This window comes from Dipodomys spectabilis, unplaced genomic scaffold (assembly GCF_019054845.1).
Source record: "Dipodomys spectabilis isolate Male_0828 unplaced genomic scaffold, ASM1905484v1 ptg000175l, whole genome shotgun sequence".
Taxonomy (NCBI): Eukaryota; Metazoa; Chordata; class Mammalia; order Rodentia; family Heteromyidae; genus Dipodomys; species Dipodomys spectabilis.
Window position 1 is genome coordinate 20,283,045 of NW_024870852.1, and position 24,448 is coordinate 20,307,492.

The 24,448-nt window shown below is 49.1% G+C and overlaps 2 protein-coding genes across 2 annotated transcripts; one reads left to right on the top strand and one right to left on the bottom strand.

Annotated features, from left to right (window-relative positions):
- Positions 1-49: 49 nt before the first annotated feature.
- Positions 50-10,313, bottom strand: Acot8 (acyl-CoA thioesterase 8). The gene is made up of 7 exons (XM_042694412.1): positions 10,245-10,313; positions 9,588-9,901; positions 8,215-8,351; positions 5,355-5,580; positions 3,346-3,503; positions 2,482-2,676; positions 50-266 (listed from the first exon to the last, which is right to left on the bottom strand). Exons 2-7 carry the CDS (start codon positions 9,710-9,712, stop codon positions 148-150), a joined length of 960 nt encoding a protein of 319 aa, XP_042550346.1. The 5' UTR covers positions 9,713-9,901; positions 10,245-10,313; the 3' UTR covers positions 50-147.
- On the top strand, positions 10,215-20,957 carry Zswim3 (zinc finger SWIM-type containing 3). The gene is made up of 2 exons (XM_042694410.1): positions 10,215-10,369; positions 18,651-20,957. Exons 1-2 carry the CDS (start codon positions 10,215-10,217, stop codon positions 20,554-20,556), a joined length of 2,061 nt encoding a protein of 686 aa, XP_042550344.1. The 3' UTR covers positions 20,557-20,957.
- Positions 20,958-24,448: the final 3,491 nt, after the last annotated feature.

The following is a 24,448-nucleotide window of genomic DNA, read 5'->3' on the forward strand; positions in this document are numbered from 1 at the left end:
AGTTAAGAGAGAGCTGCAGTTGTGGCCCAGAGAATTAAAGGCTAGTCACTCCAGTGGTATCAGTCTCTTTATTGGATGTGAGGGCAGAAGGTCCAACCCTCAAGAAGAAGGAACGTCTTTGAAGCCCCAGATCAAGCTGGTGCCCCATTATAGTTTGCTCTCTGAGACCCAGGGCTTCACTCTGATCACACCCTCCTGGGCACAGGACACAGCCAGGACTCCATCCCGACGCCACAGCCGCCCGTGGACCAGCCCCCGAGAGCCATCTGTGGGCAAGGAAAAGGGTGACAATGGTACTCTTGCTTCAGCACAGCCAAATAGGCTTTCCGCAAATGTTTTGGCCCAGGGCAGGGCTGTCCCTACACATGGACACACTGAATGTACCAAGTGTCCCTTTATGAACCTCTATGGCCAGTCACCGGGGCACTCCTCTGATGAGAACCCCAGTGACAGTTTAAAAGCACTTTCAATCTGTCTGTTGACTTTCTCAAAAGGATTGCAGAGGGAGGAGCTCTAAGAACAGTCTCCCTATTTGGCCAAGCAGAGTGCTGCACTTCTGAGCACTTGTTAGAAAACCCATCTGTTTCTTTTACATTAAACCAGGCCAACTCCTTCAGGCTGGTTATCCATGAATGCTGCCATCCCTGTTCCACCAGAAGAAAGGAGGGGCTCAGAGGAGGACCTGACCATGCGGTCTGGCCTCCCCTCCCTCTCCATGTACAGGCCTTTTCTTCTTTGCTGGTTTTGGGCCTGAGTCAAGTTCATGAAAAGAACTGCTGGTTTTCCTTCACTAAGTGAGCAGAACTTAATTCAGACAGAAGCCAAATGATGTAGGCTTCATTTGTTGTCCTATTTCCCCAACAATGACACCAAAGTGCAGAAGCTCAGCAGCTTGGCCCCAAGGACTGGGCCCAACCTGCTTCCAGGTACCAGGTATCCTAACTTCAAGGCTGTTAATTTTGTACTATGTTGCTATTGATGTTTCAGGGTACTCTTGCCCTGATTATGAAGAGTTCTTTAAGTTTTGTCTCTATTTTAGAAAGTCAGGGTTCTGAAGCTAGATATTAATAAATGAACTATCCTCTAAAATTCAATAACATCCAAAACCAGGTGCTGGTAGTTCACACCTGTAATCCTAGTTACTCAAGAGGCTGAGATCTGAACATCTCAGTTCAGAGCCAACCCAGGCAGACAGATCCAGTCACACACACACACACACACACACACACACACAAAAGCAAGCAAGAAGCAAAGTGCTTCACACCTATAATCCTAGCTACTCAGTAGGCTGATACTTAAGGAAAGTCCATGAGACTCTTATCTCCAATAAACTACTCAGAAAAGGTCAGAAGTGGTGCTGTAGCTCAAGTAGTGAGAACACTAGCCTTGAGCATAAAGAGGCTTAGGGACAGCACCCAGGCCCTGAGTTCAAGCCCCAGGACTAGCAAAACAAAACAAAGAAAACACCAAAAGTGCAAGGCCCAGAGCTCAAGCTCTGGAACCAATACACACAGAATCATTTAGGGAATTTCTTGGACCTCACCCAAGGCTTGCTGAGTCAGAATTGGGTATGGAAAGTAGACACTGGTGGCTGAAACCTGTAACCCTCCCTAGCTACTCAGGAAGCTGAGAGCTGATGATCACAGTTAGACACCAACCAGGCAGGAAAGTCTATGAAACTCTTATCTCCAGTTAAACAGCAAAAAGAGCAAAAAGCCTAAAGTAGAGCTGTGGCTTAAGTGGTAGAACACTAGACTCTGTGAAAACTCTAAAGGGGCAGTAAACAGGCCCTGAGTTCAAGCCCCAGAACTGGGACCAAAAACAAAACAAAACTTAGGGATGAAACTGAATCTCTTAAGCCACTGGCGCCTGGCTTAATCTGTTTTTTAAAAGCTCCTTCAAGCCAGGCACTGGTGGCTCACGCCTGTAATACTAGCTACTCAGGAGGATGAGATCTGAGGATCATGGTTTGATGCCAGCCTGAGCAGGAAAGTCCCTGAGACTTATCTCCAATTAACTACCAGAAAACTGGAAGTGGCTCTGTGGCTCAAGTGGTAGAGCACTTTCCTTGACCTGAAGAGCTGAGGGACAACACCCAGGCTCAGAGTTCAAGCCCCAGGACCAGAAAACAAAAAAGCTCCTTCAAGTCACAGTCTGATAGATTACTAGGTTTAGATTCTACAACTTGTTTGGTTAGGGAAACAGGCTCAGGGGAGAAAAGATTTGCCTGAGTTCATATAGAAAATTTGAAGGTGTTTGGGACTAGAATGTGATCTCTGATAACAAAGTGAATAAATTTCCATCATTTATAAAAAGCAGGAAATATGAGCCTCACACATCTGTCCTTGAGCCTTGTGCCTCACTGGGGCAGAGAAGTGACTTGAACAACACTCCTAGGAAGTAGAGGATGCAGCATCATCTAAGAAAGCAGGCTCCCTCCTCCCCCTCCAAAGCCAGTATCCCACGTGGGCCCATACTCACCAGCCCAGGGGCTCTCACATTCATAGAGCATCCAGTGGTCGGCTCGGAACGGGGCATGGAACCACATGGAGTGATCCAGCGAGACCATGAAGTTCACTTTATACTTCCACTGGTGGGGCAGCAGTGCCGTGCCCAAGAAGGCATAATCCGAGATATAAGCAGCCACACAGCAGTGCATCTTGATGTCGCCTTCCCCTGTAACAGGTCCGTATCCCATCAGTCAGGGGCTTCATTCACAGGAGGGGGAAGAGACTTGGGGAGATAGAGACGCAAGTATGTAGATATACAAGTTGGTCACTTCATCAGGGCTTTGGCCCAATGTGTACCCATGTGTGTAAGATGAAGGAGGGTGGGCCATGCCCGTAACTCAGCAACTGAGGAGGCTGAAACCTGAGGATCGTAATTTGAAGCCAGTGCATGTAGGAAACTCCATGAAACTCGTTTATCTCCAATTAACCACGAAAAAAGCTTTAAGTGGCACTGCGGCTCAAAGTGGTAGAGCACTAGCCTTGAGCAAAAGAGCTTAGGGACAGTGCCCAGGCCCTGAGTTCAAGCCCCACGGCCAAAAAAAAAAAAATCTTCCCAAGCCCCTAGCTGGGTCCTAGAAGGCATATCTCCAGTTTGCCCAAAGGCACCCCATGGTTAACAGCAGACCTGAATAAGAACCTCAGGGAGGTTGCCTTTTAGAAAGATCCTTCACAGAGATCAGAGTCACATCCCCTTCTTCCCATGAGCCTTAGTGAGATTGAGCTAATTTGCCCCAGGTGCAGATGAGGAAACAGGTTCAGAGAGGGCAAGTAACACACCTAAGACAAGGGGCAAATAAGTAGCAGGCCCAGACCTCCAGAAAAAGAGTCCTCTTACCAATGTAGCCCCGGGCTCGCACCCAGAACATCTGTTTGGGCTCAATTCTCTGCATCTGGCCCACAGTGGGTGGGTTCACTGGCCTGATCTCAATGGGCACGTCCAGGGCAGCAATTCGGTTCAGCCCTACTCGGTAATTCTCTCCAAGGTTAGGGTCCCTGAAAGTAAAGGGAAGAGAGCCAAGAAGATGCTAGGACAGGAAGAGTATCTCATCTGTGTGCCCCTTCCAAGCCTCCTTATTCTTCTACAAGTACTTCTGACTGACCCCCAAAACTGATCCCTTATGTGGCATGCACTTCAGCCATGTGGCCTTGTGAAAGTTAATCATCTCTGAGCTTATTGCCATCTGCAAAATGTGCATAATGGTAACCTATGTCACAGCAGAGCTGGAAAAAGACACACCATCCACGTAGCTGTGTGCAGTGTCACTCCTCACAGCCTCCTGAGACGGGTACTGAGAACCGCCCTGTTTGATAAAGGAAGCATGCAGAATCTAGGCAGCTTGCTCAGAAGGTGGAGAAGGCAGGATGTGAGCTCAGGCAGTCTGGGTCCCACACTTCATATACTTAACTACTTCATTACTCGAATAGGCTGCCTGATTTGCCTAACCCTAAGTAGGAGTATGTCCACAGGGGAGCCCTTTCAACTGGGAAACAGGGGCCCTGGGGTGCTGTACACAGTGGCTTGAAAGGTCACAATGTAACCAAGGAACATATTCAATTTCATTTAAATTAATATAGCCACATGTGGCCAGTGTATACCTTACTTCACACTACAGCTCTAAATTTTAAATTGAAAATGTTTTTCAGACATTGTTTTCTTCACAACCATTTGTTGTGTTCCAGTCATATACCAGGCTTTCCATGCTTACTCTTCTCTATTAGTGCTATAACTGCAATTTACAGAGCATCCACTGAGGGCCTTACACCTCTTATTTAATTCTCCCAAGAGCCTTTGTTGTTATTGTTTTCTTTTTTGTTGTTTTGTTTTTGGTGGTATATGGGTTTGGGTTTGAACTCAGGATCTCATACTTGCTCAGTTTGCTCACTTGGGGGACTGGGAAAGTAGCTGTTTACCAAATGATTACATAAGTAGTCCAGTGTTTTAACAACCAGTGTAGCAGGGCACTGGTGTCTCACACCTGTAGGCCTAGCTACTCAGAAGGCTAAGATCTGAGGATCTCAATTTATAAGCCAGCCCCTACAGGAAAGTCTATGAGATTCTTTTTTTTTTTTTTTTTTTTGGGTCCGGTCGTGGGGCCTGAACTCTGGGCCTGAGTGCTGTCCCTCAGCTCTTCAGCTCAAGGCTAGCACTCTACCACTTGAGCCACAGCACCACTTCCAGCTTTTTTCTTTTTGCTTATGTGGTGCTGAGAAATCGAACCCAGGGCCTCAGGCATGCAAGGCAAGCGTTCTACCACTGAGCCAACTTCCCAGCCCCTCTATGAGATTCTTATCTCCAATTAGCCACCAGAAAACCAGAAGTAGGGCTATAGCTCAAAGTGGTAGAGCACTAGTCTTGAGAAAAAAAAAGAAAAAAACCTCAGGGACAGACCCCAGAACCTAAGTTCAAGTCCCACAACCAACAAGAAAAACAAAAAAAACAAAACAGTGTGCTTGTACTGGCTCAATTTAAGCTGCATTTTATATTAAAACCTAACACACACACACACACACACACACACAAACACACACACACACACACTTTTATAACCCAGAAACTCAACTGAAGGTTTTTTTCTAGGGTTTTTTGCTTGTTTTGTGTTTTTTTGTTGTTGTTTTTTGTTTCCCAGTCCTGGGGCTTGAACTGAGGGCCGGGGCACTGTCACTGAGCTTTTTTTTTTTTTTTTTGCTCAAGGCAAGCATTCTTGATACAACTTGAGCCACAGCACCACTTCTGGCCTTGTCTATTTATGTGGTACAGAGAAATCAAACACAGGGCTTCATGCATTCTAGGCAAGCACTCTACCACTAAGCCACATTCCTAGCCCCAGCCTCCAGGTTTCTTACCTTAAATAGTTGTCAATGAGGGCCTCATGGTCTAGCAGCTCTTCGGGTGGGGGCACAGTGGGCATGGAGAACTGGTGCTTTAGGGGGCTGGGCTGGATTCTCTGGAAGGAGGCCTGGCAGATGAAGATAGGTTTGCCATGCTGTATGGCCTTCACAGAACGTACTGAGAAGCTGGCCCCTGAGCGTGTTCGCTCCACCTGGTATAGCACCGGCACCTTTGGGTCTCCTGCAGTGGATATAATAGAATGCGGAGCCTGAGTAAGGCCCACAAGTCCAGTCATTCTTACAATGGCCAGACAGCACCGTGACTCTATTTGTCCACTCCATTTCGTCTTTCAAGCTAAGGACCTATATCTTAGCTAAGATATAGATACTGTGGATACAAAGGGAACACCAGACTTTGTCATCAGACTGTTCCTAGTGCAGAAGGCACTCCTTTCTATCAATAGTGCAGGAACCTTGCCAGATTCTCGGCATTCAAATCCTGGTTCTACCATTTACCAGCTGTGAGAGTCTGGGAAATTCACTTAACTTCTCTGAGCATCATATGCATTTGTAAGTGGTGATCGTCATAGTTCTTACTTCACAGGGTCTTAATGAAAATTAAGTGAATTCATAGTTATAAAGTATTTAGAACAACAGGTGACACAATTGTTAATACTCTTGGCTTTTGTTTTTTTGGAACAGGGCTATCCAGGTTGGTCTCAGACTCCTAGGCTTAAACAATCCTGCCTCAGCCTCCCAAGTGGCTGGGCATGGTGGCTGTGCACCACCATGCCCAGTTCTCCAAGCTTTTGTCTTGTTTCAACCTTGCCTACAGTATGTGTGTGTGCGTGGAGTGTGTGGGTAGGTATGTGGGTGTGGGGGTGTGTGTGTGCTGGTATAAGCATTCTTGCTTGGCTTTTTCTCCTTAAGGCTAGTGCTCTACCACTTGAACCACAGCTCCACTTTGGAGCTGGTTAGTTGGAGATAAAAGTCTCACAGGCTTTCCTGCCTGTGCTAGCTTCACAATCCTCAGAGCTCATCCTCCTGAGTAGCTAGAATCACAGGTATAAGCCACCAACACCTAGCTCCAAAAGACATCTTGTGTATGATTTTCAATTTTCTTTTTTTTGTCGGTCGTGGGGCCTGAACTCTGGGCCTGGGTGCTGTCCCTCAGCTCTTCAGCTCAAGGCTAGCGTTCTACCGCTTGAAATACAGCACCACTTCTGGCTTTTTCTGCTTATGAGGTGCTGAGGAATCAAACCTGGGGCCTCATGCAGGCAAGGCAAGCGCTCTGCCACTGAGCCACCTTCCCAGCCCCTGATGTTCAACTTTCATGTGCAAGAAACAGGTCTAGGAAAGCAATGCCTCTTTTAAGACCCAAATTGGAAACACACCAAGCCCTAGGCTCTCTCAGCAGGAATAAAGACTACTGCTGCCTGCTTTGCTCAGGTGACTGCTTACTAGACATTGCCGGTGGGGGGGGGGAGGGCGCAGAAGCAGGGGGCAGGGGACTATAATCAGAAATAATCAGAACAGGGCTTTCTCAAGGTGAGAGGAGTTCCTGGGGTGTATAGGAAAATGCTATCTCCAAAAGGGGTAGGAGGCCTTGCTTGTTTTTGAATTTTGAGGCAGGATTTCCCTATGTAGCCCAAGCTAGCCTCAAATTTAAAGTCTTCTTGCCTCTTACTCCCTATTGCTAGAAATACAGGCATATGTAACCATGTCAGGTTTCAAAAAAGAACGATAAGTTGTCATTTATAGAAAACCAGTAACATTCCATGCCTTGTACTAAGTACATTACTTTAGGTAGCAGAAATTCATAAATTGCCAGATGTCATGCTAGCAACTCAGGAGGCTAAGATCTGAGGATTGCAGTTCAATTCCAAATCAAGCAGTCAAATCCAAGACACTCTAGCTCTAATTAGCCAGTAAAATGGCAAACTAGAAGGTTGGCTGAAGTGGGAACATGGCCAGCCAGGAGCAAAAAAGCCTAGTGAGAGCAAAGAGATCTGAGCATGGGGTGAGGGATGCAGCTCAGGTAGTAGAACACTTGCCTAATCCTCAGTGCAAAGAGAGGAGAGAAAGAGAAAGATCATCCCACTAACATATCTCTGGAGAGGTCTTGATTTTTTTCCCCAGATTTGTATGCTGTACAGTCTACTTCAAAGCTCAAATGCAGAGTTTACAGCAGTCCTCTGTGGTTCTAGTGTCTATATATATTTTATAAAATTTCATACTTGGTATTACAAGGTATATTTAAAAAAAATGAAGAACAGTCAGGTGCCAGTGGCTCACATCTGTAATTCAAGCTACTCAGGAAGCTAAGACTTGAAGATCTCAGTTCAAAGCCAGCCTGAGCAGGAAAGTTTATCTCCAATAAACTACTCAAAAAAAAAAAAAAGCGCAAAGTGGGGATGTGCCTCAGCGGTACAATACTAGCTTTGAGCACTGGGCGGGGAGGGGGGGGGGGGGGAGACAAGCCAGTGTGATGGTGCACTCTTGTAATACAATTCAGCATTTGGGAGGCTGAGGCAGGAGGATCTGGAGCTTGAGGGCAGTCAGGGCTACATAGACCCTGACTCCCAAAACAGCAACAAAAGGCCCACCAGGAGCAGAGAAACAACAGTTCTGTGTCATTACGACCCAGAGCACAAGTACCCAGTGAGTCTCCCTGGGTGCCAAGTGAAAGGCACTTTGTGGACTCCAGACCTTGTCTCACCCTAGCCACATCTTAGGAAATTGTCTCTCTGCCCCCCTCTACCCTCCCTCCTCTGATTCTTCTCATTTCCTCTTTCTCTTTAGTTAGCCCAAAGCCAATGACTGTTAGGCCACCAGGGCTGGGTTGAAGACAAGCAGCCAGGGTGCCAGGGTTTACCTGCCCGAACAAAGTAGCAGTGCAGGGAGTGTACGTGGACGTCTTCACACACAGACTTGGCTGCAGCCACCAGGGCCTGGCCCACGATCTGACCCCCAAAGAGCCGCTGGGTGGTGGGTACCCAGTAATGCCTTCCTCTGTGGGGAGAGGATGAAAGTAGGAAAGACTTGAGGGATACTCTATATTCTAGGCACCACAATGAGCGTCTAGTGCAAGATATTGTAACCTAATTGGGGTTTGGAATCCTTTTGAGAATCTGATGAAAGACATGGACTCTGTCCCCAGACAAATATCCATACATCCCTCTGCATAAAATGTTATAGCCTTTGGAAACACCCTTCTGTGGACTGTAATTGAGGATAATAATGTAATTCCTTGATTTTCTACTAAGAGGCCTGGAATCAGAGATGGTAAGTGGCTGAGCAAGTTGATATAGCTTAAACATTACCAATCATGAATAGTTTCTGAGCCTTTTGACCTCAAGTCCAATGTCTCCTGTGCTCCCACAAACCAAGGTAAGACAAAAGAAGACTTCCAAGGTGTTAAATAGACCAAGATGAGCCCCAAGAGGAGCTGAACTGAAGGTAGACCATAAGGCCCATCACTGGCATCTAAGTATGACAACAAAGTTCAGAGTTAAAGGTACTCTCAGACATGAAGTCTAAAGCTGTGAACTTTTGCACAGATGAGGAAACCGGCCTGACTGAGAGGTGAAAAGACTTACCTAGGGCCAGCAGGTTAAAAGAGCCTGCCCACTGAGTCCAACACCCAACCTGAGCTTATCATTTTCATAGGCATACTGCAAATAGCAGCTCCCACACACCCCAAAAAGTTAAAATTCCCCTAAGTGGAAGGAAGAAACATGAAGTAAGATTGCTTCCAATAAAGTCAGAGGGAAGCATGGGGTCTGTTACAAAACACAGTGCTGTCATCACCAACTTCAGTGATCCTGGGAAGTACACAGGCCTCTGGATGAGTAGAGCTCCCAGAAGCCACCAAATGGTGTGGGGTCTGGGGGTGGGAACAGGGGTGGAGGTAGAGGATGTGAGAGGAAACGGACAGTGTGTTTGCAAGCAGTTGTGCATCCGTTTTAAACCTGATCAGCTGTGTGCCCTTGGGCAAAGCACTGCCCTCTCTGGGTTGGTTCTACCACAGGGTGGGAGCAGAGTATCTCTGGGTCACCACTTCGCCCAGATCGCCAAGACCTCCCCGGGGACAGCAAGGACAGCTTGTCAGGAGCACGTTCTGTCCTAACCGCACTGAGGCCTGCACCTCGCACAGCGCATGCTCTCCCCGGCGCTGGGGGTCCCGGGCGGCCAAGGTCGGAAGTCCCGGTCCTACAGAAAGGCTGTGGGACAGGTGAGGCCAGCTACCTGAACAGGTCCTCGTCCAGCGGCTCCAGATTGAGCACGCTGGTGACCAGGACGCTACGGAGGTCCTGGGAGGGGTCGTCGCCGCCGCCGTCCTGCTTATCCTCCCGGGACTTCGGGGATGACATCTTGACTGACCCCCACAGCTGACCGACGACACCACTGTCCCACAGACGCCGGGAGACCAATTCCGAACCCAGGTGCTTCCGGCAGATTACCTTAGTAGCCGGAAGTCCCCTCAGGGACCGGAGAGCGAGGTTTGGGCTGTGATTGGCTTGTGTTCCCGTCCATTGCAAAGTGGGCGTGGCTCTCTTGTACTAGGGATTGGAGAAAACGAGTGCCGCTCTGAGAACCCCGTGTGTGATTGGCTAGCTCGGTGAGGAGGCGGGGCCTCAGGAAAACATGGGCTATTACTTCACCTCTCTCAGAAAGCGAGACGCCCCCCAAGCCCCAGGTAACCCAGTTAGGTCCCGGCCTCCTCCCGCGCTCGGCGCTGGGCCAGCCGGTGGGGGCCGCCCCTGGAGGCGTGCCGCGCCCACGCCGCCGATGAAGACTCGGTGTGCCTGCGGACCCCCGGCGTGAGCTCGTGCCGGGCCTGGGTCCGACGCGGCGTGGGCGGCAGGGGCGGCCATGGAGCTGGGCAGCTGCTTCAAGACCTACCAGGACTTCGAGGAGTGCTTCAGCGCCTACAAGAAGGAGAACAAGTGCTGCTTCGTCCTCAACGACTGCGTCTCCGTGCGCTTCCACAACCTCTGCTACGGCACCTGCATCCGCGAGGACATCCTGTAAGGGCGGGGCGGCGGGGCGGGAGGGGGCGCCCGGGGAGGGGTGTGCCCGGGGAGGGGGCGCCCGGGGAGGGGTGTGCCCGGGGAGGGGGCGCCCGGGAAAGGGGGCGCCCGGGGAGGGGGGGGTGCCCGGGGAGGGGGCGTGCCCGGGGGGGTGCCCGGGGAGGGGGCGACCGGGGAGGGGGGGGTGCCCGGGGGGGTGCCCGGGGAGGGGGCGCCCGGGGGGTGCCCGGGGGGGGCGCCCGGGGAGGGGGCGCCCGGGGAGGGGTGTGCCCGGGGAGGGGTGTGCCCGGGGGGGGGTGCCCGGGGAGGGGTGTGCCCGGGGAGGGGTGTGCCCGGGGAGGGGTGTGCCCGGGGGGGGGTGCCCGGGGAGGGGGCGCCCGGGGAGGGGTGTGCCCGGGGAGGGGGCGCCCGGGAAAGGGGGCGCCCGGGGAGGGGGGGTGCCCGGGGGGGTGCCCGGGGAGGGGGCGCCCGGGGAGGGGGGGTGCCCGGGGGGGTGCCCGGGGAGGGGGCGCCCGGGGGGTGCCCGGGGGGGGCGCCCGGGGAGGGGGTGCCCGGGGAGGGGGCGCCCGGGGGACTCCCGGGGGGGCGCCCGGGGAGGGGGCGCCCGGGGGAGGGGTGTGCCCGGGGAGGGGTGTGCCCGGGGGGGGGTGCCCGGGGAGGGGGCGCCCGGGGAGGGGTGTGCCCGGGGAGGGGGCGCCCGGGAAAGGGGGCGCCCGGGGAGGGGGGGGTGCCCGGGGGGGTGCCCGGGGAGGGGGCGCCCGGGGAGGGGGGGTGCCCGGGGGGGTGCCCGGGGAGGGGGCGCCCGGGGGGTGCCCGGGGGGGGGCGCCCGGGGAGGGGGTGCCCGGGGAGGGGGCGCCCGGGGGACTCCCGGGGGGGCGCCCGGGGAGGGGGCGCCGGGGGAGGGGTGTGCCCGGGAAAGGGGCGCCCGGGGGGGTGCCCGGGGAGGGGGTGCCCGGGGCTCGGGGGGTGCGTGCGCGCGCGCGCGTGTACACACACACACACACACACACTTCCAGAGCCCAGGCTTCGGGGCCAGCTATTTCACTTTGACTCATTCACAAGTTTTTCTGGAATTCTCTCCCTGCCTCCTTCTCCCTCTCCCCCCCCCCACCCCGCCCCCAGCCGCGAACCTGCAGTTCCCCAAGCACCAAGCACAGACTTCACAAATACAGTTTTAAAAAACACCAAACAGCAACACCAACAACACACAACACACGAGCTGGCGCCTGTGGTCACACCTGTAATCCTAGCTACTTGGAAGGCTAGATTGAGGATCAAGGTTTGAAGCCAGCTCCGTACCGAAACCAAACAAACAAAAGAAAAAAAAAAAAACTTTCTCTTGATCCTCTAGTCCAGTGCTTCATCCCAGCGTGCTTAGAAGAGAGCTTGGTTTTAGCCATTTTTCCCCCTATACCTAACCTGCTTTAAAACAACTCAGATTCTCCTCCAGGCTTCTGATACCAGATGTGGGAGGGAAAGGGGGTCTCCTGTCCATCAAGCCAGCAATTCTGCAGCCACAGACACCAGCAAGGGGTCTCCTAATTAAATTCACCCCCACTTTGCATGCCAGTCCCAAATCTAGTCTCCAGAATTTCGGACAATTGTCTATAATTTCTTGTTTCCACTACACCCACTTGAGGTTCAATTAATGAAACACCATGCCCAGTTTACCAATTTATTTTCAAGAATATTATAGTTGGACCACTGGTGGTTCATGTTTGTAATCCTAGCTACTCAGAAGGCTGAAATTGGGGGCTCATCGTTCAAAGCCAGCCCAGGCAGGAAACGTCCAATTATCTCCAATTAACCAACAAAAAGCTGGAAATGAAGCTATGGTTCAAGTTGGTAGAACATTGGACTTGAGTGAAAAAGCTAGAAGAAACTGAGTTCAAGACACAGTACTAGCAAATACATATATTTATATATATACACATGTGTGTGGATACATATTTTATATATATATATAAAATCTGTGTGTGAATGCCTTATAAAAGAGCTAAGGTGGCTCCCACCTGTAACCGCAGCATTTGGGAGGCTGAAGTAAGAACATATCAAGTTGAAGGCCCTATCTAAAAAAGAGAAGAAAAAAGGTAAAGACAGGGAAAGAATATATATCAAAGGTTACAGACAAAGCTGTATTCTGAAAAGACTGCAGTTTCTATAACCTCTGTAAGTACGCCATCTTCCAAGTACCTTCCTATAGTCCACCCTCTGGGAGCTTGCCAGACCTAGGCCTGCATTATACAGAGGGAGAACTTCCAACCTTCCAATTCTTTTTTTTTTTTTTTTTGCCCCCATACCGCTGCCACCCTTCAGTCACCTTGGTAAGATCCATAAAGACACTTGCCACTTTGGAGACTCCCACTGCATTAGGACTTGTATGCCAGGAAACAGGAACCAAATGTATACATTTTGTAGGGCTAGGAATGTAGCTGAGTGGTAAGAGTGCTTACCTAGAAAAAGCCAGAAGTGGCACTGTGACCCAAAGTAGAGCCCTATCCTTGAGCACAGAGAGGCTCAGAGACAGAGCCCAGGCACTGAGTTCAAGCCCCAGGATGGGGAAAAAAGGTACATATTTTGTAATATCATAGATAAATCTAAACTTTGTTTTTTTTTGTTTGTTCTTGTTTTTTTGTCGGTCATGAGGCTTGAACTCTGGGCCTGGGCACTCTACCACTTGAGCCACAGTGCCACTTCTGATTTTCTGAGTGTTTTATTGGAGATAATAGTCTCACAGACTTTTCTGCCTGGAATGGCTTTGAACTGTGATCCTCAGATCTCAGCCACTTGAATGGCTAGGATTATAGGTGTGAGACACTGGCGCCCAACTGTTTTTGTTTTTCTTAACATCCCCATCAGTCTGTAATTTTTTTATTTGTTGGTCATGGGGCTTGAACTCAAGGCCTGGGCACTGTCCCTAAGCTCTTTTGTTCCAGGCTAGTGTTCTACCACTTTGAGCCACTTCCCCTTTTCTGGTGGTTAATTGGAGATAAGAGTCTCATGGACTTTGCTGCATAGGCTGGCTTTGAACTGTGATCCTCAGATCTCAGCCTTCTGAGTAGCTAGGGTTATAGGCATAAGCCACCAGTGCCCTACTTTAGTGTCAAGTTTTTTTTTTCTTTTGGTTAGTCATGGGGCTTGAACTCTGGGCCTTGGGCGTTGTCCTCAGCTCTTCAGGTACGTGCTCTCAAGGTGAGTGCTCTACCACTTGAGCCTTAACACCACTTCCAGTTTTCTGAGTGGTTTATTGGAGATAAGAGTCTTATGGCTTTTCCTGAACGGGATGGTTTTGAGGGCTTGCTTTGAACCCAGATCCTCAGATCTTAGCCTTCTGAGTAGCTAGGATTATAGGCGTGAGCCACCACTCCCAGCTTTAGTCTCAACTTTTTCAGGTAAAATTCCACTCAGAATATATAAATATATATATATATATTCACAACAAAATGTTTCTGGGGTTATTTCTGTCTTTGATTGGCTGAAAACCCTGGCTGACAATATGACTTGTGAGTTGCCAATCCGTAGGAGCCACTAAAGGTAATTGTCTCACTGGCCCAGGCTTCTTGCATCTTTGTGCCCTCTTCTTTTGTTCTCCATTTGTCCTCAGGTGGCTCACCCACAGAAAGAGCCTTTCTTGTCTTGTTTCTTTGTCCAGAATTGAGCCAGTATCCATGCCCATTCTGAATAAGATTACCTTAATTGGTTTAGCCTAGCACTGAAGCATGTAGCTGTGTGGGGAGGGATGGCAATCTGAATAAATGCCGCTCCTCGTTAATAGTGCAGAAAGAAAAAGGAAGTTGAGTTGGCTACCAGTAGTTCCTGATAGTCTTTTATCTGAAATCACTCTGAGTAGTTCTGATTATTCTTATATCAGATATTCATTACCATGTCAAAATCATGAGTTCTCAAATCCATTATATAAAATAGTATAGCCAGGCATTGATGGCTCACACTTGTAATCCTAGCTACTCTATGCTGAGAGATCTGAGGATTGTGGTTGGAAGTCAGCTTGGCCAAGAAAGTCCAGGAGATTCTTATTTCCAGTTAATTACCCACAAAGCCAGAAGTGGAGCTGTGGTTCAAAGTGGTAGAACATCAGCCTTGAGTGAAAAAAGCTAAAAGACAGCACCTAAACCCTAAGATCAAGACCCAATACCAACACACACACACACACACACACAATGCCACTGTGAGAGATGCAAGGCAGTATGGAAGCAGGACTGGTGGAATGAGCTTTTTTTTTCTGGGTCCAGTCGTGGGGGCCTGAACTCTGGGCCTGGGCGCTGTCCCTCAGCTCTTCAGCTCAAGGCTAGCGCTCTACCACTTGAGCCACAGCACCACTTCCGGCTTTTTTCTTTTTGCTTATGGGGTGCTGAGGAATCAAACCCAGGGCCTCATGCATGCAAGGCAAGCGCTCTACCACTGAGCCACCTTCCCAGCCCTGGAATGAGCTTTTATGGTGGCAGTCATCATTATCTCTGGCAGTAACTTTACAGTCAGTTAATGTAATTTGATACGCTAAAGTTAGGCAAAGATTTTTGGGGGGGAGGGGAGGGGTCAGTTGGCACTGTCCCTCAGCTCTTCAGCTCAAGGCTAGTGCTCCACCACTTGATCCACAGCACCACTTCAGGTTTTCTGAGTAGTTCATTAGAGATAAGAGTCTTACAGCCTTTCCTGCCTGGGCTGGCTTTGAACCTCGATCCTCAGATCTTAGCCTCCTGAGTAGTTAGGATTACAGGCGTGAGCCACCAGTGCCCAGCTAGGCAAAGGTATTAAGCTAGAAAGATAGGGCACAATCTGAAGTATTGAGGAAGACTTCCTAGAAGAGATGATGGTTGCATGTGGTTCTGATGTAAGCTCTGAGATAAAGAAAAAAATGCAAAGGTCATTTTCCCGTTCTCATTAAACATGATGAGCAGAGGGCCAGAAACAAGACATCTCTTAGGGAACACAGCAAGTTCTGGGCAGTTTGTCTTTGTAAGGCGTAGACCAGATAACCAGGGAGATAGCAAAGGTCGCCCTTTGGTGCCTTTTCAATGGCCTTGTCATTGGACTAGACTGTTCCTGGTCATCCCAAGCTCAAACCTAGAGACAGTGCCTCCGCTGCCCTGTGCTCACAGCTGATGCACAGGTTCTCAGTCCCAGGCCCCTCCGCCCTGTTCCCATAGGACTGACATATCCTGTTTTCCTAACCTCACCCCACAGGTGGGCAAACAAGACCTGCTGGATTAGAGTGTTTGGGAGAGGATAGGCGGGGCTCCCAAGGTGTGTCTTGCCATGCCAGGGGCTGAGATTTTTTTTTCCTGCCTTGGTTTTCTTCCACTGGACTCCCAGAGAAGGTGAGGCTGTGACCCTGCCCACTTCCTGGTGATCCCTGATTCATTCCTGCAAGACCTCACTGATAAATATCTGCTGAGGAAACCACTCTACTGAGGAGCTTGGGCTATTGTAGGGAATAATTCAGTCCTTGCACTTGAAGCCATCCCCTTCAAATTGGAAAAACCATGAGTAAACAGTCCAGCAGGTTACAGTAAGTGGGAGCTGTCATAATAATAGCAGCAGCCGGGTGCTGGTGGCTCACGCCTGTAATCCTAGCTACTCAGGAGGCTGAGATCTGAGGATCGCGGTTCAAAGCCAGCCCGGGCAGGAGAGACCATGAGACTCCTATCTCCAATAAACCACCAGAAAAACCGGAAGTGGCGCTGTAGCTGAAGTGGTAGAGCGCTCGCCTTGAGCTGAAGAGCTGAAGGAGAGCGCCCAGGCCCAGAGTTCAAGCCCCACGGCCGACCAAAAAAATAAAAAAAATAATAATAGCAGCAAACTAATTTAGCATAAATAAAAGACTGAAGCAGACTCTGGGCTAAATGTTCTGCCCCGTATTTAATTGTCAGGACAACCCTGAGATTTTTTTTTTTTAATGATGAGTAATTTAAGAAAGTGACCTGCTCAAAACTAAACAGCTTTGGAAGTGGCGCTATAGCTCAAGTGGTAGAGCACTCGCCTTGAGCTGAAGAGCTGAGGGACAACGCCCAGGCCCAGAGTTCAAGCCCAGGACCCACAAAAAAAAAAAAAAAAAAAAAACTAAACAGCTTTATCTCTTAAGCCTATTGGACAAATGTTATAAATTCAGAAACAGGATCAACTTTTGTGGCTTTGAGCATCCAGAAAGACTTTGCAGGGGTGGGGCCTACTGGCATTAAGGCATGGGTTGGGTGTGGGAATAGGAAAGGAAAATAACAGATATTCTGTTTATTTATTTTCTTTTTGAATAAGAATACCTTTGTGACACCAGGGAGTTTCACTGTGATATTTCCATACATGTACACAGTGTGCATTATTCTACTTTCTTCTTTCTTCAGGCTAGAACTTTACCACTTGAGCCACAGCTCCACTTCTGGCTTTTTCTGTGTTTGTGGTACTGAGGAATTGAACCCAGGGCTTCATGCATGCTAGGCAAGTACTCTACCACTAAGCTACATTCCTCGCCCCACAGTGTGCTGTGAACAGATTCTCTTCCTCCTCCTCCATATTCCATTCCTTTCTTCCCTCTCTCTGCTTTCTCCCACAGTGACTGGTGGGTTATGCATATATGTATGCATGTATGTATGTAATGTCCTTCGATCCTCTTCACTCCTCAGAATCTACACACACACACACACACACACACACATTCCTGATTCTTCTAGGCAGTCCCCATTTTACATTCATGTCCCATTACTGTCATCATCATCACTATTTTAGGACTGTACCCCACAAATAAATACAGGTAGTCAGTTTAATTACCTCTCTCTTTTGAGTCATTTTCAGCCGAGAATACCAAAACAAGAAGGGTGCCTAGAGATCCTCTAGTCTAGTTGTCTAACTTTCCTAGAAGGTTAGAAGTACACTTAGTAGAGTGTGTGCTTAGCACTCAAGAGGCTTAATCCCCATAACTCAACAAAACAAAATTAGGCTGTGAACATGGGTGTATGTGTGTGCAGGTGCATGTGAGTGCTGGTACTGGTACTTAAAGTCAGGGCCGAGGAGCTGTCCTTTGGCTTTTTCACGCAAGGCTAGCACTCTACCACTTGAGGCCACAACTCTACTTCTGGCTAAAAGCCAAAGTTAACCACCAAAATGGTAGTTACTTGAAGATGAGTCTCAAGGAATAACTGTGCTGAGGACTATCCTCAGATCTCAGCCTCCTGAATAGCTAGGGTTATAGGTACCACCAGCACACAATTGGCTGTGGGCATATTTTTAAAGATGATTGGATCAAAGATCTTTGTTCCTTAAAAGGAAGTACAGATATATCATATCCCCAGACTACCTCGAAGAGTTTAGTTCATAGCCCTGATCTAGTCCAGCATCCTTAGAATCTCCCTTTTATCTTTGCTGAGGAAGAAGTTGAAGGGGAGTTGTCCTTGTTTTTTGAGACAGCGTCTTACTATGTGGCCCAGGCTGTTATCCAATTCACAATCCTCCCTGCCTCCACCTCCCACGTGCCAGATGGAGGGGACAATTCAGACAGGAAGCCAAGTAGCTGCTGCTAATCCGTTTTTCCTTTCATCCCCTCTTCTCCCCCTAAACACTGAGATTGAATTGCTGCCAGACATAAATGGTAACAGAATATGGCAGATTTTAGGCCTCCCCTAGTGGGGAGGTATACTTGGAGAGGGTCTCAAAGAATCAGCTAAATGCTTTGGGATTGGAGAACCGCTAGAAGTCGTTTCACACTCTACTGTCATTTCCAAGAAAAATATCAATCAGTATAAACCCCTTGTAGGCCCTTTTCCTTTTTATTTTTTTGTCAGTTGTGGGTCTTGAACTCAGGGCCTGGGCACTGTCCCTGAGTTTTTTTTTTTGTCGTTGTTTTTATGTCGGTCATGGCGCCTGAACTCTGGGCCTGGGCACTGACCCTCAGCTCTTCAGCTTAAAGCTAGTGCTCTACCACTTGAGCCACAGTGCCACTTCCAGCTTTTTCTGCTTATGTGGTGCTGAGGAACAGAACCCAGGGCCTCATGCATGCAAGGCAAGCACTCTACCACTGAGCCACCTTCCCAGCCCTGTCCCTGAGTTCTTTTGTTCAAGGATAGTCTCTACCACTTTGGACCACAGTGCCACTTTCTGTTTTCTGGTGATTGATTAATTGGAAATAAGACTCTCACAGATCCTCAGATCTCAGTCTCCTTAGTAGTTAGGATTACAGATGTGAGTCACCAGCACCCTGCTTAGGCTCTTACCTTATAAGAGAGAGGGGGTGGTCCGCACATTTCTCATTGTTACCTCTACCTTCCCTAGATACGTGCGGGTGAAATTTGTCTGTATTCGAACACAGTCAAACAGGAAGAGAACACAGGAGGCAGACACATGCCCAGCCTACTTACTTCTGCAGTACGACGACAGACTAGATAGACTGTTTATCAGTGAACTAAATACCCAGCATGTACATGTTGATTCCCAAACAAGAAGTCATGGAGGAGACCCCACTGGCAAATCTGAAAAGCCACAGTGCCTGCAGAAGCTCCAGCCAGTGCACAGAGACCTTGACAAAGCTGAGAAGTCCCCACTAGAAATCTCATTTTGCCTAGATAGGGTACAAGCACCCTGGAAGCCAGAACAAAGGAACTTCTCTCCTGACTTAGCCAATATAGCACAAATGATGAAGAACTTTCTAAAGATAGATGAAGGTTCCATGGTCTCCTTCAGTGTGGGCACCAGTCAAGACCTGGACCGGCTTAGCTTCCAGAGCAGCAAGATGAGTGACCTGTTCACTCGCTTCCCCAAGAATCTCTTGCTGCACAGGGTGGAGAACCCCCAGGGCCACATCCTCTATGCTTTCTTGGTGGAGAACAAGGAGCGAGAGAGTCGAGTGGTTCATTTCTCTGTGCTCAAGGCCGAGACGGCCACCTCTGTGGCCAAGATGTTGAACATCTTCACAGGGTTCAACTCGGATTGGACCAAGGTCAAGGTAGTATTTGTAGACCCTTCATTCCCGTACTGGGCCATCCTGCAAGAGATCTTCCCTGCAGCCCGCATCCTACTCTCCATCTACCATACAACCCGGCTCTTGGAAAAGATGCTACAGCAGAGTTCAGCCAGTACAGCCTTTAAAGGGCTCATGAAGGAAGCCATACGGGAGGCTGTGTTTGTTGCTTCTGATGCCAGTCTGAAAAATCTCTGTCAGATGTGCCAGGCCCTGCTGGATGAGGATCTCTTCAGCTTCCTGCAGACCCACTGGTTTTCCTGTGAACTGCTGTGGTACATGCATGCCAGGAAGGGTCTGCATGCATGCAACACCTACATGGACAGCCTAGACTTTGTCACCAGCAAGGTGTCAAGCCTCTTTCAGAAACAGCAGTCCTTATCGGACTGCATCCTTCGTTTTGTTGATTACATAGACTTCTTTAATACCAAAAGCTCCCCAACTCTTTCCAAGTTAAAGAAAACCTGCTCTCCCAGCATGCAACAACCGAGGACCAAGAAGCCTTTCGAGATCCCCGGAGCCAGAGGGCTTCTTGAGGAAGAGACAAAGTCAGACTCCAAGCAGGTTTGCTTGCTGCAGCAATCCCCGCTACTGTCCTCCCACGGTGGCATGCTAGACATCTTGCACCAGCGGGGCTCTGAACTGGCTTACAAGCTGTGCCGCAATGAGTGGGAGGTGGTGCAGAATTCCACCCACCTGGTGGATGTGGCAGGTCCCGCAGTAGGCATTCAGCTGCTGGAGGACTCTCACCAGGTGAGCAAAGATGGCTGTAGCTGCAGCTGCTACTTTCAACAATGGTATCACCTGCCATGCCGACACATTCTGGCCCTGCTGCACACCAGCCAGCAGCCAGTAGATGAAGCCATGGTGTGTCGCAGATGGCAGAAAAAGTATCAATATCTCCTTAGGCCAAATGGAGATCTCCGGGAATGTAGTGTGATCCCATCCACAGACCAGCCTGAAAACCAAGGCCGGCATGACATGATTCAGGACCTCAGCAAGGAGCTAGCTAACCTGCTGATGCAGACAGAGGGACCAGAGCTGGAGGAACGCTGTGCTACCCTGCGCAAAATTGTGGACATCTGGGCTGATCCTGGTGAGCCATGTGAGGCCAGCCAGCATCCAGGAGACTTCAAGGATGTGGGCCTCCTGCCTTTCCTCTGGGGAAAGCAGGAGGAAGGGGAAGGACTCCCTCTCTCCGAAACCACAGTTCATAACTGAAACACTTGCATTGGATCCCACGCTTCTCCATGGAGTTTACAAGCTCAAAGTGAACAGGTCATCCTAGGAGTCAGTACGTTAACCTGTGTCTTTCTGGGTTGGACTAGGAAGAATGTTAACTGTCCTTCAAAGTCTGCCCCTTTCCAGCCCAACCATGACATTCCAAGGTGTCTTGTTTGTTGTTCAAGGCCAAAGTTAACTCCATGCTGCCAGGTCACCCCTCTTCCTTGGCTAACCCCTGAGATCAGACCTTATTGACCCTACAAGGGTGAACCCCTGATCAGAGAAAGCATGGTTAAAAGGGCTTTCAAGGACAAAGAAGGTGACGACCAAATGTTGCTGCTGTTTTTGAAGTATCTGTTATTTTACCTATTTTAATTCCTGTTAAATAAAGTTGGTGTTTTTTCTTCCTAATAAATTTGATGGAATAAGCATGGAAAATACTCCTTTTTGATGAGGGAAAGAAGGGAAATGGTAGAGAAGGACTCCTGACTTTACTGTTAGGAACGAGGTCCTCTCCAATGGATTTATTTACGGTGTTGCTGAGGTTTGAACCCAGGACCTTGTGTATGATGGGAAAGCTCTCTACCAATGAGCTACATCCCTAGCCCTCAGGTTCTTATTTATTTTAAAGGAAATGGGGTACTGTCTTATGAGGTACAAAGCCAAGTAGAACGTGATGCCTCAAATTCAGGGTTAAGAGAGTACCTCCTTACTTTGCCCTTTTCCCACCTAACCATACCTCAACTTTGATTTCAGGAGGCCTTATATTCATCCTAATAGGAGGAAGCCAAATAGACTGGGGAAAGAGAAACTCAGGTCCTAGATCCAACTATGGCAGGTTACTAGGGAACTGTGGGCAAGTCATTTGTTTATTGCTATCCTTTCTCATCTACCAATCATATCTATCTGCCTTGTCTATCTGTGGAGTTAGAGAATTGTATCCAGGAACTTATGCATAAAGCACTGTACCATTTGAGCCACAGCCCTAGCCCTTTCGTTGTTTTTTGTTTTGTTTTACCAGTCCTGGGGCCTGAACTCCCGACTTGGCACTGCCCCTTAGCTGCTTTGTGCTCAAGGCTAGCACTCTACCACTTGAGCCACAGCGCCACTTCTGGGTTTTTCTAAGAGTCTTACAGACTTTTATGCCCAGGTTGACTTTGAACCGTAATCCTCAGATCTCAGCCTCCTGAGTAGCTAGGATTTCAGGTGTGATCCACCCACACCCAGCTTATATAGACATTTTCATTGCAGTAATAAACAACACTGATTCCTGTTTGTTGTTTAACAACTCTGACTTTTTTGGGGGTTTTTTTTGTTTGTTTTGGTTTGGTTTTTTTGGCCAGTCCTAAGGGCTTGAACTCATGGTCTGGGCACTGTCCCTGGGCTTCTTTTGCTCAAGGCTAGCACTCTACCACTTGAGCCACAGTTCCACTTCTGGCTTTTTCCGTTTATATGGTGCTGAGGAATCGCACCCAGGGCTTCATGCATGCTAGGCAAGCACTCTACCGTTAAGCCACATTCCCAGCCCCAACAATGCTGACTTTTGATGTGAGTTGGTGCTCTTTATGGGGTAAACATTATGGTGGAAAGCCTGCTGTCTTCATGACAACTGGACAAAAGATGAGAAACCCTCCTCTCCTTCTTATTCCTCCCTCCCTGTCCCCTGTCCTTCCTACTGCTTTTCTCTCCCCTCTGGGTTTCCTTAGCTACAAAGGCTGGCTGAAGGAGTTGAATTTGAGACCTGGGCCTCAGTTTCCCCTCAATGTAGAGTAGTACATTGGACAATTATATTTGTACCCAAACCCCTGGCCTTTGACATCTAAAAAACTTTTTTTCTGTAAAACAATGCTGTTTATTTTCATTTTCATTTCCAGCCTTGAGAGAGTTTCCACGGTCGCGTATCTTTCCAGTCGTGGGGTTCTAGAGTTCCAGATTCTGAGTTTCAGATGCAAGGCCTCTGCCTTAGTCCTGGCCAGCCGAGCCTTTCGTTACTCCGGTAATAACACCCGCCCTGTCCTTGACGGGCTACGATTGGTCCGTGGCACCAAAGACCGACTTCGAACTCCTTAGGCCATTGGCCTGAGTCTCTGAGAAGTTGATGTTGTGATTGGCGAGCCTAGAGGTCACTCAAAGTCGGAGGCAGGGTCAAGTAGATATAGCTAGGGCCGATTGCGCGGGGAGTGGAGATGTGAAACACATGGTCTCCGCGCCCAGCCTCCGCACCGCTCCCCAAGGGTGGGCAAGTAACCTCCCCAGCTCCACCGGGCTCCAGCCGCGAACGACAGACATCCAGACCCCTCCCACCCCGCGCCCGTGTTAGAGGTGAGAGGTCAAAGGCTACATCCCCTTTCTGGTCCTAGGATTTTGCCTCGGAAAGCCGTGAGGATCTCGAGCTAAAGCTGGCTTCCAGCTACTGATAGCAAAGGAGGGCAAATAAATAGCCCCCGTTTCTCATCAGAAAAATGGGTACAATAACTTGTTTGGAGGCCAAATAGAGGCATGAGAAGATAACTTTGTTAGTCCCATTTTAAGGTGGAAGGGATTGAGGCTTCTCAGAAGAACTTCGTTGACTTGCCCAAGATCCTACAGCAAATTGCAGGCAATTACAGTTCACTTGAATATACTAGGACCCAAGGAATGTGAATGCCAGGAAATAATTTGTAAGTAATAATGACTGTACAACTATTTGGACTACTAAAAATCACGTTGGCCGCGTGCAGATGGCACAAGCCTGTTATCCTGAGATTTGAGGATTGTGGTTCAAAGCCAGGCCCACTAGCAAAATCCCTAAGATAATTTATTTCCAATTAACCAGCAAAAAGCCAGAAGTGGAGTTGTAGCTCAATTGGTAGAGAGCTGGCCTTTTTCTTTTCTTTCTTTCTTTTTTTTTTTCTGTCGGTCATGGGGCTTGATCCCTGGGCCTGGGCGCTGTCCCTCAGCTCTTCAACTCAAGGCTGGCACTCTACCACTTGAGCCACAGCACTACTTTCCGGTTTTCTGAGTGGTTTATTAGAGGTAAGAGTCTCATGGCCTTTCCTGCCCAGGCTGGAGTAGCTAGGATTACAGACGTGAGACACCGGCACCCAGCTGAGAGCCAACCTTGAGTGAAAAAGTCAAGTGAGAGCGTGAGGCACACACACGCACGTACACACACACACACACACACACACACACGCATGCATGCATACACACAAGAAAAACCAAAAAGCTCTGGCCTTCACAACTCTTTATCCCCTGGAAGGAACCCTGTCTTTCTTTTTTTTCTTTCTTTTTCTTTTTTTGCACATGTGAACTCAGGGCTTGGGCACTGTCCTTGAGCTCCTTTGCTCAAGGCTAATGTTCTACCACTTTGAGCCACAGCTCCCCTTCTGATTTTTGAGTGGTTAATTAGAGGTAAGAGTTTCTGGAGGAGCCAGGTGCTGGTGGCTCACACCTGTAAATCCTAGCTACTAAGGAAGCAGAGATCTGAGGATCACAGTTCAAAGCCAGCCTGGGCAGAAAAGTCCAAGACATTTTTTTTTTTTTTTTTTTTTTGTTCCATCGTGGGGCTTGAACTCTGGGCCTGGGCGCTGTCCCTCAGCTCTTCAGCTCAAAGCAAGCGCTCTACCACTTGAGCTACAGCACCACTTGTGGTTTTCTAGTGGTTTATTGGAGATAAGAGTCTCACAGACTTCCTGCCCGGGCTGGCTTTTAACCGAGATCCTCAGATCTCAGCTTCCTGAGTAGCTAGGATTACAGGCATGAGCCACCGGTGCCCTGCCAGTCCTAGACTTTTTATCTCCAATAAGACTTTTATCTCCAAAAGACTCATCTCCAATAAACCACTCAGAAAACTGGAAATGGTGCTGTGGCTCAAGTGGTAGAGCACTTGTCTTGAGCTGAAGAGCTG

Coding starts and splice junctions, on each gene's coding strand:
- Acot8 (XM_042694412.1), bottom strand. CDS start 9,712: ATGTCATCCCCGAAGTCCCGGGAGGATAAGCAGGACGGCGGCGGCGAC. Junction 2,677..3,345: donor GCGAGCCCGGGGCTACATTG/GTAAGAGGACTC, acceptor GACCTGTTACAG/GGGAAGGCGACATCAAGATG. Junction 267..2,481: donor ATGTGAGAGCCCCTGGGCTG/GTGAGTATGGGC, acceptor CCTTGCCCACAG/ATGGCTCTCGGGGGCTGGTC.
- Zswim3 (XM_042694410.1), top strand. CDS start 10,215: ATGGAGCTGGGCAGCTGCTTCAAGACCTACCAGGACTTCGAGGAGTGC. Junction 10,370..18,650: donor TGCATCCGCGAGGACATCCT/GTAAGGGCGGGG, acceptor TACCTTCCCTAG/ATACGTGCGGGTGAAATTTG.